General features: G+C 42.9%; 1 protein-coding gene across 1 annotated transcript in view; it reads right to left on the bottom strand.

Moving 5' to 3' along the window:
• The window catches only part of ACSBG1 (acyl-CoA synthetase bubblegum family member 1), a 96,195-nt gene that overhangs the window by 37,352 nt on the left and 39,881 nt on the right, over positions 1 to 18,962 (bottom strand). Inside the window, 2 exon segments of the mRNA XM_029575025.1 lie at positions 34 to 122; positions 7,654 to 7,871. Coding sequence (XP_029430885.1) covers positions 34 to 122; positions 7,654 to 7,871 — 307 coding nt within the window.

The raw sequence follows: 18,962 nt of genomic DNA, 5'->3' as shown, positions 1-18,962 counted from the left end.
ATAAGAGCCAATGTTTCCAAAACATAAACCTACCCTGCAAAGATGGCTCCTACGGCTGAAATGAACCATTCAGATGAGTTAAATCCAAGTATCCCGACACTGTGGAATCTTTCAAGACCAAGCTTTGAATGAATAAAAATGACAAAAAGAAACACAGTGGGTGTGAAGAAACTTGTCCATGCAAAGAAAATAGCAGGCAGAGGGGGGAAGGGGACATCGATCTGAAGAGGGCTGAGCAATGAAACAGACTTTAAGCACACCCTGCCACAATGTTCAGCAAAGCTTACTCTGGAAGCACTAACATTTTCGGCAAATTACATTTTCCTCTACGAGAATGCTCACGTACATTTTTTGGTAAAAGACACACTGAGTTTCTCTCTCGGTCGCTGGTCTGCACGCCTCTTACCACCAACAGCTGAACGATGCGGCAGAAAAGGCCTCCCTGTATGTATTACAGTGCCCTTCCAGGCTCCCACATTATCCATCCACTGACGTTAGTGGGTAGACATACCAGTGCCTCATATCGAAAATCTCGGTACAGATACAACGCTGTGCTCAAAGTATTCCGTGTAGTACTGCATAGGCCCCATAAGGTACAGTTAATGCTATTAAAAAATGGAAGCCTCTCTAATTCCTCATTTAGTTCAATAGTGTGCATGTCACCCATGCTTTTTTTTATCTGTTCAGAGTTGTACAACTGGACTACATTTATTTTTATGGGTTGTTTAAATTCCTCCAAAGTTCAGAATTATGTACCAAGTTCACTGCTTCTTTTAAATTATTATAGCATAGTTTATTCCAGACAGCAATCCTCTATAAATCAAAATATTATTTAAAATCTCATTCAGGGCAAATAAGACAAATATTAACGTTACCTTACATTAACAATATAATATTCTGGAACAAAGTAATAGTCATATTAATGACACTGCAGCACAGAGATGTGCAAACTTTTTCTAAACAGGTTCATCCAGCTGGTTCAACCAACCCTGTTTGAAGAAAGATTAAAAAATCCAAATCAAATTTTTGAATTTCCTTTGATTTTGATTTTTCAAATTTCTTTCACATCTTCAAATCTGCTGATAAAATTCAGATGGACTTCCCCCTAACAATTCTAGAGAAAATCCAAAACTTTAAGCAAGCTTGAATCAGACTGAAATTTGCTTGGTTCAAGGTCATCCTTGGCCCAGGATGCACTGTCCCATATGTAAACAAGTAGCAATACCAGCGAGGTTCCATCCAAATATCAACTTGCCTATTTCTCAACTCTGGCGTTATGCTCATATCTGTTTTTTCTTTTTTTGTCCTAATATAGAGGCCTATCTACTACAAAGCTCATTAAAACTGGCTGTTCTAATTTTAATACAATTTTTCTATGTACCCAATATACCAACATAATAATGTGCAGAACAAGTGTGCACTCTAATGGCCGCATTAAAGGGAGCACGGTGCTTAGAGCACACACACACACACACACACACATGCGCGTGCTCTGCATAAACCTTCATGTTCTCCTGCTTTAACCACCCCAAAGTTAAAGGGCCCATTATCTCAGGGGACCTCCCCTACCCCTCTAGATTCTCCTCTCCAGCCAAAATAGGGGGTCCCCTTCCACTCTCTCCTAGTAAAACTGGTAGCTCCCTTCCCTCCCACTATTCCCGGGTAAAGGATAGCAGTTTACCTCCTACCAGCTCATCTTCCAGCATTGATCTGGTGTTGCCTAGTGATACTGCAAATGTTGAACCACATGAAGTTCAAAGTTCATGGTGCTGCTAGGCAGAACCAGAGCAATGCTGAAGGCCAAACCAATAGAAGTAAGCTGTTACCCTGCTGCAAGCCAGTCTGCAAGAGATAGAGCAGTCCAGGGGTGCTGCCAGTGATGATGGTGAGACCACACCTAGAGTACAGTGTGAATTCTGGTCACCGCATCTCAAAAACGATATAGTAGCACTGGAGAAAGTGCAGAGAAGAGTGACCAAAATGATAAAGAGGATGGAATGACTCCCCTATGAGGAAAGTCTAAAGAGGTTAGGGCTGTTAAGCTTAAAGAAGAGACAGCTGAGGGGGGATATGATAGAGGTCTATAAAATCATGAGAGGATTAGAATGGGTAAATGTGGTTATTTACTCTTTCAGATAACAGAAGGACTAGGGGGCACTCCATGAAGTTAACAAGTAGCACATTTAAAACAAATTGGAGAAAATTATTTTTCACTCAACACAATTAAGCTCTGGAATTTGTTGCTGGAGGATGTGGTTAGGGTAGTTAGTGTAGCTGGGTTTAAAAAAAGGTTCAGATAAGTTCCTGGAGGAGTAGTCCATAAACTACTATTAATCAAGTTGATTTAGGGAATATACTGGCATTAATAGCATGGGATATATTTAATGTTTGGGTACTTGCCAGGTTCTTGTGGCCTGGATTGGCCACTGTTGGAAACAGGATGCTGGGCTTGATGGACGCTCGATCTGACCCAATATGGCATGTTCTTATAGGGAGGATATTTGGAGGAGGGGTGGCCATATTTTCTTTATTCAACTCAGCATGCTGACCCTGACATGCTGGGTTAGCATGCTAGGTGTTTAGTACAGCCCCAGACCAGAACTTAAATTTCATGCACTAGGTGGGTGCATAAAATTTAACTTCTGCTCCTGTGAAACTAGCATAGTAATGACTAATGTAACTATTTAGGATCTGTGGTTCTGCTAACTTTAAATGCACTTGAATATACAGTAAAAAAAAAAAAAAAAAAAAGGACAACTGTGCCCTGCAGTAGAGCCTTTGTAAATCGTGCTATATTTAGCTCATGTGGGAAATTTGTTTACAGCATGTGTTAAATGTAGGGCCTGGTTCACTAAGCTCTTCTCCTATAGATACAGGAGAAAGAGTAGCCTAGTGGTTAGAGCAGCAGGCTGAGAACCAGGGAAACTCAGATTCAAATTCTTTGTGACCTTGGACAAGTCACTGCATCCTCCATTGTCTCAGGTACAACTTAGCTTATAAACAGGGCTAGTGCTTCCATTAGGGAAACTATGGAGGCGATGCAATATCACGGGCACAAAAAACATGCGTCCAACCTGAATGCACATTTTTTAAACGCATGCACACCCCCTCTCGTGGGCACTCAATCTGATATTCTAATGAGCTGGCGCGCTAAACGGATGCCCAGTGGATAATTTGCGCGTCCCTAGCATGTCCATGTCCTCGAGTGCCCAGGAGAAGTGGCTGTGTGCAGGTTAGGGAAATGGAAGATCGTAAATTGAGCTTCCCTTTTCCTAACCTGACCGCTGACAAAGTTTTTTTTGTTTTTTGGGTTTTTTTTTTTACAGATTTCTGTGGTTCCTCCTGCTTAGTCTCGCAACAATATTAAGTAGAAGGAACCACAAATAACCTGTATTTTTTGCTCTTCTGAGCATGGCTTGGGGTTCTTCAAAACTTAGCACCAACTCTGGACTGGGGTTAATTTTTGTGAGTTAAAATATGTGAGTCAGGCACACATTTTTTTTTTTAGATCGAGGGTATTAGCTAATAGCCTCATCAACATGGCATTTGCATGTGATGAGCGCTATTAGCTACGCGCCAGTATGGATGCACATTTTGGACACGCTAATTCCAATATTGCATTGGGCGTATGTCTAGCGCGACCAACCGCATGTTTGGTGGCGCGCTGAGCTCAGTGCCCGATATCGCATCGGCCCCATGTGGTTTAACTACAGAAACCAAAATGTAGAGGGTGGCAAAATACCACCAATATGTGAGGCCCAGAAGGATGCTGTGCAAGACCCAATCCTGCCAAAGAAGGGAGCGCTGTGCTGGAGCTGCCACCAAGAGCAATGTGTGGAGAATGATGAAGACATAGCAGAAATATTAATATATAATCTTCAGTTCGGGGTTCACTAAAGAAGATCCTGGAGTTGGACCATTGCTGATTGAGAAGATCATGGATGGAAGAGAATGTATGGGAAGAGCTAGGAAAACTGAAAGTGGACAAGGCCCTGGGGCCGGATGAGGTACATCCCAGGATACTGAGGGAGCTCAGAGTTGTGCTGCTGGGTCGCTGTTCAATAGATCCCTGGAAACAGGAGTGGTGCCGTGAGATTGGAGAAGAGCGGTGATGATCTCGCTTCGCAAGGGTGATAGCAGAAAGGAAGCTGGAAACTATAGGCCGATTAGCCTCATCTCAGTGGTTGAAAAATTAATGGAGACTCTGCTGAAGGAAAGGATAGTGAACTATCTACAATCTGGTGGTTTGCTGGACCCAAGGCCGCATAGATTCACCAGGAGAAGGTCCTGTCAGACAAATCTTTTTTTTGAGTGGGTGACTAGAGAATTGAATGAAGGAAGAACGCTCAATGCGATTTACTTGGATTTCAGCAAAGCTTTGGATTTGGTCCCGCACAGAAGGCTCATGAATAAAATGACAAGTTTGGGAGTAGGTGCCAAGGTGGTGGAGTGGATTACAGACAGGAGACAGCATGTAGTGGTAAATGGAACCTATTCTAAAGAGAGAATGGTGTTAAGTGGAGTGCCAAAAGGATCGGGTTTGGGACTGGTTCTGTTCAGTATCTTTGCGAGCAGCATTGGAGAAGGGATAGAAGGTAAAATTTGCCTGTTTGCAGATGATACTAAGATCTGCAGTGGAGTGGACACAACTGGAGAGAATGAAAAGTAATTTAAGAAAGCTTGAAGAGTGGTCAAAGATTTGGCAGCTGGGATTCAACATCAAGAAGTGCAGAGTCATGCATATGGGATGTGGTAATCCAAAAGAGCTGTATGTGATGGGCGCTGAAAGACTAATGTGCACAGATTGGGAGAGGGACCTTGGGGTCATAGTGTCTGGCGATCTGAAGGAGGCAAAGCAATGTGACAATTCAATAATTAAAGCTAGAAGAATGCTGGGCTGCATAGAGAGGAATAACCAGCAGGAAAAAAGAGGTGATGAGGCCTCACCTGGAGTATTGTGTTCAGTGCTGGAGTCTGTATCTCAAAAAGGATAAGGTCAGGATGGAGGCAATCCAGAGAAGGGCGAGCAAAATATTGTGGAGTCTAAAACGGAAGACTTATGAGGAGAGGCTGAAGGATCTGAGTATGTATACTCTGGAAGACAGGAGGTGCAGGGGAGATAGGATTCAGACCTTCAGATACCTGAAAGGTTTTGATGCACAAACTCAGAACCTTTTCCTTTGGCAAGAAAACTTTAGAAGTAGAGGTCACGAAATGAAATTCCAGGGAGGATGACTCAGAGCCGACATCAGGAAATATTTCTTCATGGGGTGGTGGATGCCTGGAATGCCCTTCTGGAAGAGGTGGTTAGGATGAAAACAGTAAACAAATTCAGAAGGACATGGGATAAAGTCTGTAAATCCCTTGCTAGAGGTTAGACATGAAGAAAAGCATGCATGGGGTGAGCTGCACAAAGAGGCAGATACCACCCTTAACAGATTCATACCCTTAATCAATTAGCCTTCATGCTTTTGATGCAACTGCGACATTGTTCTCCGCTTCGACGGTGGGGGCAAAAGGCAAAAAGAGGATTGGATTCAGATGACAGCCAATGTGGGGCCTTATTTTTACTGATATTCATTTATTTAAAATATTTGTCATCCACCTATATCGACCCACACTGTGCTAGTCGAATATGCAGACATTAGGGAAAAAGCACAGGATTGCTTCTATGGTTGTCCAAAAGAAAACACATTCAAGCAGAATTGTCTGAATTATCAAGAAGGCTGTTCACCCCGTAAAAATATCGATAGCAGTAATTTTGTTATGGGTTTGACAGTTGCTTGGTTTGGATTGTAAATATTACTACCCTTAACATAAGGCTTGGGGGTAACCCACACAGAGCAGCAGTTACTACCCTTAACAGAAACATGGGGCTAACCCACAGAGAGCGACAGAAACATGGGAGTAACCTGTACGGAGCGACAGTTACTACCCTTAACAGAAACATAGGGTTACCCTGTACAGAGTAGCAGTTATTACCCTTAACAGAAACATGGGGTTAACCTGCACGGAGTAGCAGTTACTACCCTTAACAGAAACATGGGAGTAACCTGTACAAAGTAGCAGTTACTACCCTTAACAGAAAGATGGGGGCAACCTGCACGGAGCGGCGGTTACTACCTTTAACAGAAATGTGGGGGTAACATGCATGGAGCAGCAGTTACTACCCTTAACAGAATACATGGAGGTAACATGCAAGGAGCAGCAGTTACTACCCTTAACAGAATACATGGAGGTAACCTGCACGGAGTGACAGTTACCACCCTTAACAGAAACATGGGGTTAACCAGCATGGAGCGAAAGTTACTATCTTTAACAGAAACGTGGGGGTAACCTGCATGGAGCAGCAGTTACTACCCTTAACAGAAACATGGGGGTACCCTACATGGAGCAGCAGTTACTACCCTTAACAGAAACATGGGGTTATCCTGTACAGAGAAGCAGTTACTACCCTTGCAGAAACATGGGAGTAACCTGTACGGAGTAGCAGTTACTACCCTTAACATAAACATGGGAGTAACTTGCACAGAGCAGCAGTTACTACCCTTAACAGAATACATAGAGGTAACCTGCATGGAGCGACAGTTACTAGGGATGTGAATCGTTTTTTGACAATTTAAAATATCGTCCGATATATTTTAAATCGTCAAAAATCGTTAGAGGCGTGATACAATATGACATATGACAGGGCATATGACAGTCATATGACAGGGCAAAGGTAGCGCCGGCGCCATTTCTATTAACGCAGCCGTGGCCCGAGAGTGGAAGATCACACCGGGACCCCCCCACTGGACCCCAGGTAATTTAAAACATTTTGGGGAGGTTCGGGAGGGTGGGGGATTTATTTTAAAGGGTCGGGGTGGGTTTTAGGGTTGTTTTAGTGTGCCGGTTTTCCCACCCTCCCCCGATTTAAACGATTTTTAAAAAAACAAAACCGCAACGATCAGATTCCCTCCCCCCCAGCCAAAATCGATCGTTAAGACAATCGATCACACGATTCACATCTCTAACAGTTACTACCCTTAACAGAATACATGGAGGTAACCTGCACAGAGAGACAGTTACCACTCTTAACAGAAACATGGGGGTAACCTACATGGAGCGGCAGTTACTACCCTTAACAGAAAAATGGGAGCAATCTGCACGGAGCGGCGGTTACTACCATTAAAAAGTTGCTGAGCAGGCTGGATGGACCATGTGGTCTTTTTCTGTCATCATTACTGGGTTACTCTATTAGATTTACAAGTGTAGGCTTAATAGGAAAAGCTTTCAGAAAAAATATTTTTACTTTCTGAGGACTGCAATGCAAAACAGAAAGAAAAAGAGAAAGGGAGGATCTTGATGCCTTTGTTTGCTTTCGCGGGTACTTGAAGTATCATTTGTTTTGCCAGACAAGCTGCTGTTTTAATTGTTCCACGGTGACCCAGGAGAATCAGGACTTCACAAGCAAGACTAGTCGTGACTCCAAAACCCAGGGCTCCATCTAGGTTTCTCGATATAAAACAAGCACGTTCAAACCGTTAGTAGGGAAAACTAAGTGAAACCTGTAAGAGGCGCACACATCTACAAATTCTATACAAATAAGCTATGCTAAGGGTATGGGGAGATCACAGGTGGAACCTATATATCGCTTTGGTTTCTTGCTTTTACCTTCAGGAAGCCTTTGGCAGCTCTTCGGGAAAGACTATAGTATTCAGAAAATGTGATTTGTTCCAATTTTCCATCTCTTCTGCCAGTCATAGCATTCAGAGACCCGTATTTCTCCACAGTTTCCATGAACATTTGGTGAACTGTTATTGGAGTCTGGGCACAGGCGTGATCCACTTTCAGTTTGACCAGACCGTCAGCACTTGTGGTCCACAAAGGCTCTAAAGGTGCAAAGAATAACTGAGTTATGCATTTCTATATCGTCTTGTGGTGGGTAATGCACGTAGAATTAGAGTTTCATTGACTCATATCAATATTGGCACCTATTTAATATATAGATGAATCAGAAGTAATGAAATTACTGGAGTTATTAGAACTCAAGTTTCATCAGTTTTCTTATTGTATAGTACACATTTCCCATAAAATATCTTTTATTTTTATGTTTTTCATATTTTTTTACCTGGCAGTACCTGGCTCCTTTAGGCTCCCATCTCATTTGGAACCAGGGCTGGGATGTGGCACTATGATCATGTGCAACTATCCAGGGGGTTTCCCTCTATTCTTATCTCCCATCCCCAACTTGGGCCAACTATCACGGTAACTGTCCTCAGCCAAGGGCTCAAGCCACAGTTCCATCGTGACCCTTGCTATCATGGACTCTAAAGGCCAAATTTTCAAAGGCCTACGTGCGTAAAAACCAGGGTTTACACGTGTGGCTGGGCCCTGTGCGCACAGCGCACGTTGCCCAGCCACACACATAAACCCCGGTACATACACAAGGGCCGGGCCCTGAAAAAAGGGATGGGCTGGGTTGTGTGGTCTGAGCGGGGAGGGGCGGGGGCGGAGGCTGGCCGGGATAGCGGCCATCAGCCGCTGTTCCGGGGAAGCATGCACTGGCAACCAGCTGGCGCATGTAACTTGCTCCGGAGGAGCAGTAAGTAATAAAATAAAAAATTTAGGGAAAGATAGATTAGGTTTAGGGGGTGGGGAGGAGAGGGGAAGAGGGAGGAAGTGTAGTTGGGAGGGTAGGGAACTGGGGAAGGTCCGATTGCGTCGGTGTGCGTATTTTACGAAAACTTGTCGTCCCTCCCCCGTGCACACCACATGCAAGTGCATGCTATAAAATCAGCTTGCCCATGTGCGCAGACTGGGAACTGGGCGCACATGGATGCACGTGCGCTGCTTTGAAAATCTACCCCTAAAGTGTGGCCAGTATGTATCTAATCTACTCTCATCTTACACCCCAACTGGTTTACAATATATTAAAATACAATTTCATACACACATATTTCATAAATGCAAATTAAATATTACATAGTAAAATACAATTCCTTCGGGGAATGTAAATGCTGTCTCTGCAGCAACTCCAGCCCTGGCTGGCCTGTGGAGCAGAGGCCTGACTCAGGAATCAAATGCTAGTCCTCCGTATGGCAGTCTGCAGCACTTGCCACTGAGCTGGCCTCAAAAACTATCTGTACTGTGAGTCAAAGTTTTTCACGTTGCTGACATTTTGCTAACCAATACCATGACAAAAACTAATTTTCTTTATTTTATTCATTTATTACTCTTTTCTGTACTGAAATAGTCTCAATTTTACATTCTTGATTAATATATAGCGAAAAATGGCTTATGAAATGTCTCTTTCTTGTAATGACGTCTTCAAGCAATCACCAACAGATGGAATGAAACAAAGACAGCAGAGTTTGCTGCCAGTAAGCCATGGGTATTTCCCACACTTATATAGTGCTTTCCTAGTTACAAAACAACAAAGTAGTATATAAAAGAAGCATAAAATATAAAAACATAACAAGCAAACTAAAATACAATGTACAACAATAACATAATATGCACAAACAGCAAAATAATAGACAACTAATACACAGAGCAAGTGCACAGAATGAACAAAAATACCACATAGAACAAGGCAACCAGATGCATAAATGACATACAACACTTAAAACAAGGTGCCAGAAATAAACTGACATTACATCAGTTAAAAGCCAGAGCAATATACAAGAACCAAAACATCCAGGAGGAGCTGTCCAGGTTAATTAAACCACATAATCAAAAATCCCAGCAAATCAGCCAACAAATTACCCATAACCATCAATCCTATCCTAGCTCCACAGTTAACCCTTAACCCTATTCCTTCAAATTCTGCAGAACCACAATTCCAGCCCATACCCAATACCAAACAAACTCTCTAGCCCAATGCATAGCCTAGCTGCTGAGAGACAACAGAGCTTCTCCAAAGCAATTTACTTCTTTAGAAAAATCCAGTCTTTTTTTTAGCATTTTCTAAAAAGCAAGATAATTCATTGCTAACCTTGTCTGGTGGCAAACTGTTCCAAAACAGAGGGGTTGCAACAGAGAGAGCAGACAGAACACAAAACGACTTCCTGGCTAGAACTAAAATCACTTATTTATTTATTTATTTTTAGATTTTTATATACCGGTGTTCCTGTATTAAAATACAGATCACATCGGTTTACATTGAAACATAAAAATTACGCCAAGAGGCGGTACATATAACAAGGTTATAGAACTTGGAAAACATGGAAAACAGGTTCGAAAAATAACATTGAGAAAAAACTTGCAGGCATGCACCATTTTAAGCCAAGCTAACAAGTAGAATGGGCTGTTTCCCCTTACTGTGTGGAAAGCCAGAGCAAAACTACTTTGACTGTAGCAGCAATAGGGAGTCAATGCAAACTGTAAAACTGTAGAGTAATGCAGTAGCACTTATCCTTCTAGATCTAGTGATGATGTTTTGAATCACCTGGAGTTTATGGGTACACTTAGCCTGCAGGCCCACATATAAGACATTACAGTACTCAATTAAATATATTAGAAGGAAATGCATCACTGACTTCAAAACCTGAGGTTCCAGTAAAGGGCAAAGCTATCTCACAATCTGTGGCTTCAAAAAGGCTTTATGAGCTACTGCAGAAATATAGCACCCTATACAATACAAAAAGAGTCCATCACAATGTTCAAATTGTTCTCTTTTGAGGATAAAGCAAGTTATCTCTGCTACTGTAAACACCTGGAGTAAAACAAATCAACATTACCCAGCCTCAGAATCTCATACTTTCTGTACTGGTTTTCTTATTTGATGGCTGGTTATACCAAAGACATAAGTCAAGAGTGACATTACTATATCTATTGCCAATCAGAAGAGCAGGAGACCTGATCTACACTACAGGACCCTGGAAAGAGCAGGAAAGAAAATAATATTTGGATTATAGGATCTAACTTTATTGTTTACCATGATGTTGTATAATGTACTATATTTTGTTGCCTATTGATGAATTGTATTTTATATGCTTGCATTTGTTTATGAATTGTATTTATTGTTTATAATTCTATAAACTTTAGGTTACCCTTTGGGCTAATGATGATTCAGTTGATTTCTGGTAACTTCAGCTGCCAATGGAGAGCCAGACCCCAGAACAATGCAATCTGGGTCACCACAAAAACAGGTCCATGGCCTCTGCTTGCTTTCAGTTACGTTTTACTGTAACCCACCTAGAACGGCTAATAGCCTGGATACGCAGGATACAAGCTCTATAAATAAATAAGACTTTTAAAAAGAAGTATAAACACTTAATTTAGGAGGATGATTTTGTCCATAAGACAAAGATGGAAGTGAACTACTGATAAGGGTTACTTCATGATGAATCTGATTATTGTATTATTTTGTTTGTTTTAAACAGCTTTGGGTCACATATTTGTTTGAGAAAGGGAGCATATGCTGTAACATAACATGAATCCTTGTACGTTATCCAAAGATTACAGCTATGAAATGCATTCAGTACTGCTCTACTCCTTTTCCGTGAATTAGATCACATGCAATGACTTGTTCATTTATTATCCCATTACTGTTCTCTCTTCCTACATAATTATTTCTACAGAATCACGTTGACATGTAAATTAGTTATCAGATACACACTTTCATGACTAAGGTCAACAGGTTTGCACTCCCAATTTAAGCTTTTAGGGGGCAATATTCAAAGGAGTTTCTGCAGGTCAATAAGTGTTTACCAGTGGGCAAAGACCCCTTTGAAAATTGCCCCTCCCACCCCTAAGTGGGGACAGTACATGCTTTGTCCAAGGCGGGGAAAAGTGGTGCCGCCAGAGGGGGCAGGGTCAGGGTCAGGGCGGGCTCAGTGATCTACGCAGAAGGCACCTGCTTTACGCCTGTGCTAAGGAGGCCCCGCGGCACTGGCCCGCCGTGGGGAGGTTTCCCTTTGCAAATCGACTTGTGGACCTGCCAGCACCGTGGGGAGTATGAAGGGTGCCCTCCCCATTAGAAAGTACAAATTCATAACAAAATGTTCCAAATAACCATCAGAGTTATGTCCTCCCCTCAGCCACTGCCACTCTACCACAAAGAGAGTCGTCAGGCAATCTGAGCAGCTGATTCGACTTTTCCTAATCGTTTTTCTCTTCTCTTCGCGAGCTTGACACAAACCAGTAGAAGAGTATGTATTTGTTTCATGGTACTTTGATGATGTGTTGGCGTTTCAGAATCTAAACAGCATTTGCTTCAGGTCCTGCTGCAATCTGCATGACCCGGTGGATCTTATTGAGAGAGGATTTTCTCTCATTCTTTGTTGAATATTTATTTACTTATTTTGATTTATATTCTGCTTTTCTACACTTCAAAGTAGATTACATTCAGGTTCTAGAAGCCTTGGTGTTGCCAAACTAATTCCATGTTACCATGAGATTTTAAACCAGTCCTGGTTTTCTTACTTTTTTTTTTTTTTTTTTTTTAAAGGTTAAGGTTTAAGGTTTATTGTAATTTATATACCTTTGTCTCAGCATAGCCTTCACAGTGGTTAACATTTCAATAAAATACATAAAAGCAATGAAATTACAATCATATCATAAATAGCAAATGGCTCGTACATTGCCAACATCTTAAAAGCAGACAGCACTATTAGTCATGTGCATTACTATAGCTAGTCCTGGTTTTCCAACTTTCATCCCAGTGCATTCTGGGGAACAAGGACTACAGAGCATTGGAATGGGACATAGAAAACCAAACCAGAATCCGGAAAGCATCTCCTGATAGGCTGCGTCCCTAAGCACCTCTCGCAGGTAGGTAATGATATTTTCTGGAAAATTCTTCTTCTGTTACTGTGAACAGATTGCCATTATCATATTCGACTCCTCTTTAAAGAGGTTTTAGACCACAATCATTCACTCGCATACTTATGCGAATAAAAATAGCTCAGGTTTATACAATCTGTCCCATAAGATAGTAATAATAACAATAATAATGTAGGCTTTTATATGGTACTCTGCCCAGGGTGCACTGCAATAATTACACAATACACTCACTACATAAATGAATAGAAAATGTAAGCATTAAATGCATTTAACAGAAGCCAATATAATAGGAAGATTTCACCGTAAGCCAAGATGTTGACCCCGTAACAAGTGGAGAGCGAGAGTATCTCCCACTTGCCAGTTACACCTCTCAGGTGCCAGACCATCCTGTGATTCTTTCGAGTCCCATGATCATCCTTTTCTTCTGATCCTCTCCCACCACTGTGATGATTTTTTATAAAACAAGAGATCACAACAGGACATGATTTGACTCCTACTAGACTTAATAAGTTCTTGCCTGTCATGGTAGTGGTGGGCAGTGCTGAAGTTAAAAGCTGCCTAATTCCAAATAAATAAATAAACCTTTTTTTGAGAAGGCGATGAAAGAAGTAGCTCATGATCAGCTTGTCCATTTTCTTTTTTTCATGGCCTTTTTTTTTTTTTTCTTTTAAGACGAAGGAGACAACGCATGAGTTTGCTGGGATTGTTATGGACAGAGGTGGCTTGTACCTGCTGATTGCATTGGATCTCTGCCACTGTAAATCCTGAAGCATGGAGGGCGCATATTAGAGTTAAAATGAAAACATATATCACCTTTCATGCAGATATATCCCAAGGCTTAAAAGCAAACAGAGAACAACCAATTTGGAAAAAGCTTTCCCAAACAAGTAATCCTGCTGATAGAATTTATTAACAGACACACTCAGTCTCTGATAACTTTAGGCGATGAATCTCAGAGGTTAACATTGCATGAATGATTCCTTTGTCATCAGGCAATAACAGGCTAGTGCTTGCCACCTGCAGAGTTCAGCAAGTATAAAGTTAAGTTTGGAAGGAATCATCTTCGTGACATGGAAGATAACATTCCTGTGGGGCTTTATAGGAAAAAGAAGTAATAATAGTGCATGAATAATTAAGTAACATTGCCTATATACAGGAGACCCCACCACCACCTCAAATGGAGGCGGTGTAGCACGTGTAGGCAATGCTCCAAGGTCATTTTCAAAGTGAAAATAGGCAGACAATTTCCCTTTGAAAATTCAGTGTAAAAGCCACGACATCCATAGCCTTTGCAGCAATGTGGGGAGCTACAAAGTTACACCCAGCGAGACTCAAGGAACTCAAAATGAACTCATCAGAAGAACAAAATGGAAAGGAGGACTACAATAAACACATTCAAATCTCTAGCAGGTTTCTCTAATGTAGAATGAAGTCCAGAAAAAGAAACTGGAGGATAAGGGGTTATATAATGTGAAGTTTTATTTAAAGTAATCGTTTATCACAGACCACCTTTCCAGAGTAATCCACCCAAGGCATGCATTACAACAAAACAGGAAGCATCATAGCACATATAGCGACACAATAAAATAATTAATATAAAACCCACTGAAAGGAAAACCAATAAAGAAAAGACAAAACAAGATAAAAACCAACATTTTAAAGGCGGGAGGCTCAGAGGAAATAATTCTTCACTGAAAGGGTGATGGATGCTTGCCATAACTTACTGGCAGAGATGGTAGCAACTAGGGGGTTACCAACATCCAACTGTGAAAATTCCCAACACTTGGACGCGCAGAGTAAAATTTTCACCTTCCACACGACTATTTATTTAAAAAAAAAAAAAACAACTTTCATTACTTGCCTTATTACTAGAAAACTATGCACAAAGTGAGGTGCAAGCAAATGATCCCAAACATAAAAATACCAACAATATATCATTAGAACAGTCAGGAAAATTACAATTACTTAATAATTGCCACCCCCACCATTAGGAAAACTTGTCTTTTATTTTGTTGGTTTTTTTTAACTTATATCACACCCCTTTACCCATCACTGCCATCCCAGGACCGGTGCAAGGATATTAGATGTCCTAGGCTAGGGCTTCCCAAACTTTTAGCCAATGTGACCCCATTTTACCACTTGAAAATTTAAATGACCCCAGAGGATTACCAAAGCAAATTAGCAGGGGTACGGTCCCCCTTCAACAATCGTTCCACTCTCACCCTCCCCACACTTGAGCTCATCCCCTCTTCTCAACCTGCATCACCTCCAGAGGACCTCCTCTCTCAACCTTTGCCCCTTCAGCTGATCCCCTCTTATATCCTACAGTTCCTCTCACCTCCCCAGGCCATCCCCCTCTCTTACCCAGCTTCCTAGCTAATCCTCTCTTATCTCCATGCCATTTCTTCCTCTCACCCAATCCTCCACCCTGTCTCACTCACCCCCAGCCTCACTTCCAACCCTTTTTCACATCTTCTTTCTACATCCCCCACTTGATCTTCTGTTGTACCTCCCTCACCCTCCACAGTCAATTCCTCTCCAGGTGATCCAACCCTCAAACCCTTCCTGCATCTGATCCCTTCCTTCAGACAGTCCCTTCTTCTAACATTCCCTTGATCAGCGTCAGCAACGTTTCCCTTTCCACCCTGGGCCAAAAGTGGATGACAACTGTTGGGAAGAGAGGGCAGGCTGCTGACAGGGGCAACAGTTTTTTTCTTGGTTAGGTTCTGTGCAAACTCAGCGCACCCCTTCCCTTCGTGGCTGTCCCAAATCCAATTGTGATCTGCAAGCAGTGGCAATGTTAGTAATGAAAGTCAGCACAGGGTCTGCCAGCCAGTGCAAGCTCACAGGCCCTGTGCCAGCCCAGATCCCTTCTTGTCCAGGGCTTCCTGTTACCACAGAAACTCATGCAAGGGCAGGGCCGCTGCAAGGCCTGTGAGTGTGTGCTGGCTCACAGGCTCTACACCGACTTCCACTCCTAACGCTGCTGCTGGTACCTGAAAGAAACCTGCTGCCCTTTGAGGCACCCGTGATCCCCAGCTGAACATTTTTTGTGACTCCATTTGGGGTCCCAACCCACAGTTTGGGAAGCCCTGCCTTAGGCAAAGCTTACAGCCTTGTGTGACCACCTCCCCACACACACAATTTAAAAATTATGCAGTTATTTTAACAGATTTTCCTTCTTTGCTCATACATTTGGACAGAAGGGATCAGACTCCATGCTGGCTCTCTGCTCACAACCTGCATCTTCTTCTACTGGCAGAGACTGAGTTCCCTGCTGCTCCTTCGGACAGCAGGGCTTGAGCTCCCTGCCAGCCTGCTGCTTCTGGGGTGCATCTTTTTTGGCTGACAGGGCTCGGGCTCCCACTGTTTTTGAAGCACTAATTTGTCCAGGCTGCAGCTCCTTCTGCCCAGCGCCAGTGCCTTCAATGAAATGAATACCATCCCTACTGCCAATGGTGTACCTACAGTATTTGGCACCTGAGGCAAATACTTCCTTTGGCATCCCCACCCCTAATGTTTACTTCTCCATTCCAACCCCCCCCCCCCCCCCCCGAGATCTCCAGTTCCCCTCTCCCTCACACACACAATCACCTTCACCAAGACTCCCTCTCTCTCTTGCCACACTCTCATAAACCCCTGCTCACAGACTCCCTCCATTTCTCTCTCTCTCACACGTACACACCCCTACATACAGGCGCTCTCTCTCATACACAAATGTGCACCCTCAGTCCCATACACACACATACATGCTCCCAGTCTCATACTCACCTATGCACTTACACACGAACTCCCATACACACATGCAGGCTCCCAATCTCTTACTCATATATACCTATATACATAAACACACACCCTTCCTCTCTCGATCACATAGGCTCACATGCGGTCATTCTGGGCCTCTCCCTCTATAGCTGCAGGTGGGATGGACTCCGCCTGTGGCTATCCGGCCACTCTCTTCCATGTCTTCTCTGCAAATGAGATGGGCTCTGCCCACAGCCTGCCAAATATTGCGGCTCCTTGGCCATGAGTGGGATGGGCTCCACTCACAGCCCACTGTGCCTCCTCCATCTTCTGCCATGAGCAGGATGGGCTCCACTCGTGGCCTGCTGGATGTTGCCATTCTACTGGTGACCTCAGGTCAGGACCTCTCGATGGTGCCCCCTTTACTGATAAGGTCAGCGCAGTGCCTTTTCTATCGCTCCTGGCATGCAGGTCAAACATTAGTTATTTGAAGCGTGCAGGCTATGGAGCTGATGTGCTGCAGGAGCTTCAGAAGAGGCACCGTGGCTGACCTTGAGAGTAGAGACAGTGTTTACTTAATTGAAGGCACCGGCGCTGAGCAGGGGTAGGTTTCAGGCTGGGTGGACTGCAGCTGGATAGGGGGGCTAAAATCAGGACATTTTCCCAGACATTTTAGCCCTTCTTCTGGCTTCTGGACATCTCCTGCAATATCTGTACTGTCCGGAGAAAATCCAGACAGTTGGCAACCCTAGTTAGCAACCATAACTGACAGGATTTAAGCATGCTTGGGACCAATACAGAGGGCAATATTAAGAGGACTGAAAGGGGAAAAAGTGGAGTAAATAAATGGGAGGAGGGGGGGCTGGGTTTTGGAACTCATATGTCCATCTACCCAGACGGCAGAGGGACAAAAGCAGAAGACAATAACGCTGACTTGCACACCATAGCAATACAATTGTCTCAAGCTGCAAGGGAGAGGTGTCAAGGTTGACTAACCCAGAGCAGCAGTCAGATTTTGCTGTGCTCTCGGGTTTAAGTGAGGGGAGGTCATCTAGTATGAGTGCTAGGATGGCTTGACTATACTCTCCTGCTAATAACAAAAAAGATACAAAGTTACCTCTTGCAGGTCGTCAGGTTTGCATTGCTAACAGCTGGGAGATGATGATGCTAGACGAGCATAGGCAGGGGCAGCTAGACAGACTCAGTGTGCCAAATGGTCCTTATCTGCCAACAGCCGCTCTGTTACTATGTAAAGATTTTAAAAGAAAGGCCCATAATAGCCTCTAACATAAAGTTAATTTTGCTTTAATCAAGACTCAGTGACAATGTAAAAAAAAAAAAAAATGTTTACAAAGTGATTCTAAAACGAGCCTGGAAAATCTTTTTGAACTCAGGTTCAATGATTACGAGTCATGAGCTAAGCCTTAATGAACTAAAGAAATTAAAGCACCTCATCAGCTTTAATAGCTCCAGAGTGATACAGGGTACAGTGCTCCCCCATGTACTTTATCACTAACAAACAGCGCCATGTTTCCAAACTTTATAGCACATGTAACAGATATCTTGCAATAGAAATACTTAGTCACCAAATTTAGGGCCCCGTAATTAAAGTAGGTTGGGAGGGAACATGAAGTAGGGGAAGGCTCTGGATAACTGCAGATGAAGGCTGACATGAGTTTGCATCACAGCTCTGGCTCTGATTGAGCTGAAAGTCAACAAGGAGCAGGGCGGAAACTACACGACTAAGTAAAAAAAAAAAAAAAAAAAAAAGTAATCATTTTTCATTACCCTGAAAAGAGAAGACGTTTCAGTAATGAAAGTTACATTTACTTTCAATTGTTGAGAAACAACGTGGTTGGCAAATTACCCCACTGTGCAGATTTTTAAGAAACCCATGATTATGACAGGAATGGCCACCTGGATTTTCAGATTGGACAAATGTGTTTTTGGCTGGGGGGGTTGATAGGGAGAGGATGAGAAGAAGCTGCAAACGTGAGAGCTCGGGAGGGCTTCGTTCTTGGATAGATTTGCACTGAAATTGAATCATGATGCTGTTAAGCTTTTCTGTTCAGCAAATTGTTTCCGATCTTTTACCTGTCTCCTTCTTCAGCAATGTATGACCCCAGAGAATGTGGAAGTACAGCAAACACAAAGCCAGCCAGTTCAGAAGGAAAAGCAAAGAAATAAAAAAAAACCAAAACCTAGCGATCTCAGTGTTAAGAAATCTCTCCATAGCTAAACACTTTCAATAGGGATCAATTTTCAAATCAGTGCTGAGCTTTTACATACCTAATAAACTGAAGCGAATTTCTGGCCGGCTACCTCCATGCTTAGCCGCAAAATTGAGCTGGCCAGCAGCGCCTGCCCCACCCCCATGTCTTATCACCAATGCTGGATCAAGGGAAAAAGGTAAAAAAAAGGGAGGATTCATTCAAAAGCGGTCTCAGCAC

The sequence above is a fragment of the Rhinatrema bivittatum genome, chromosome 13 (assembly GCF_901001135.1).
Source record: "Rhinatrema bivittatum chromosome 13, aRhiBiv1.1, whole genome shotgun sequence".
Lineage (NCBI taxonomy): Eukaryota > Metazoa > Chordata > Amphibia > Gymnophiona > Rhinatrematidae > Rhinatrema > Rhinatrema bivittatum.
This window is presented reverse-complemented; position numbering and strand designations above follow the sequence as displayed.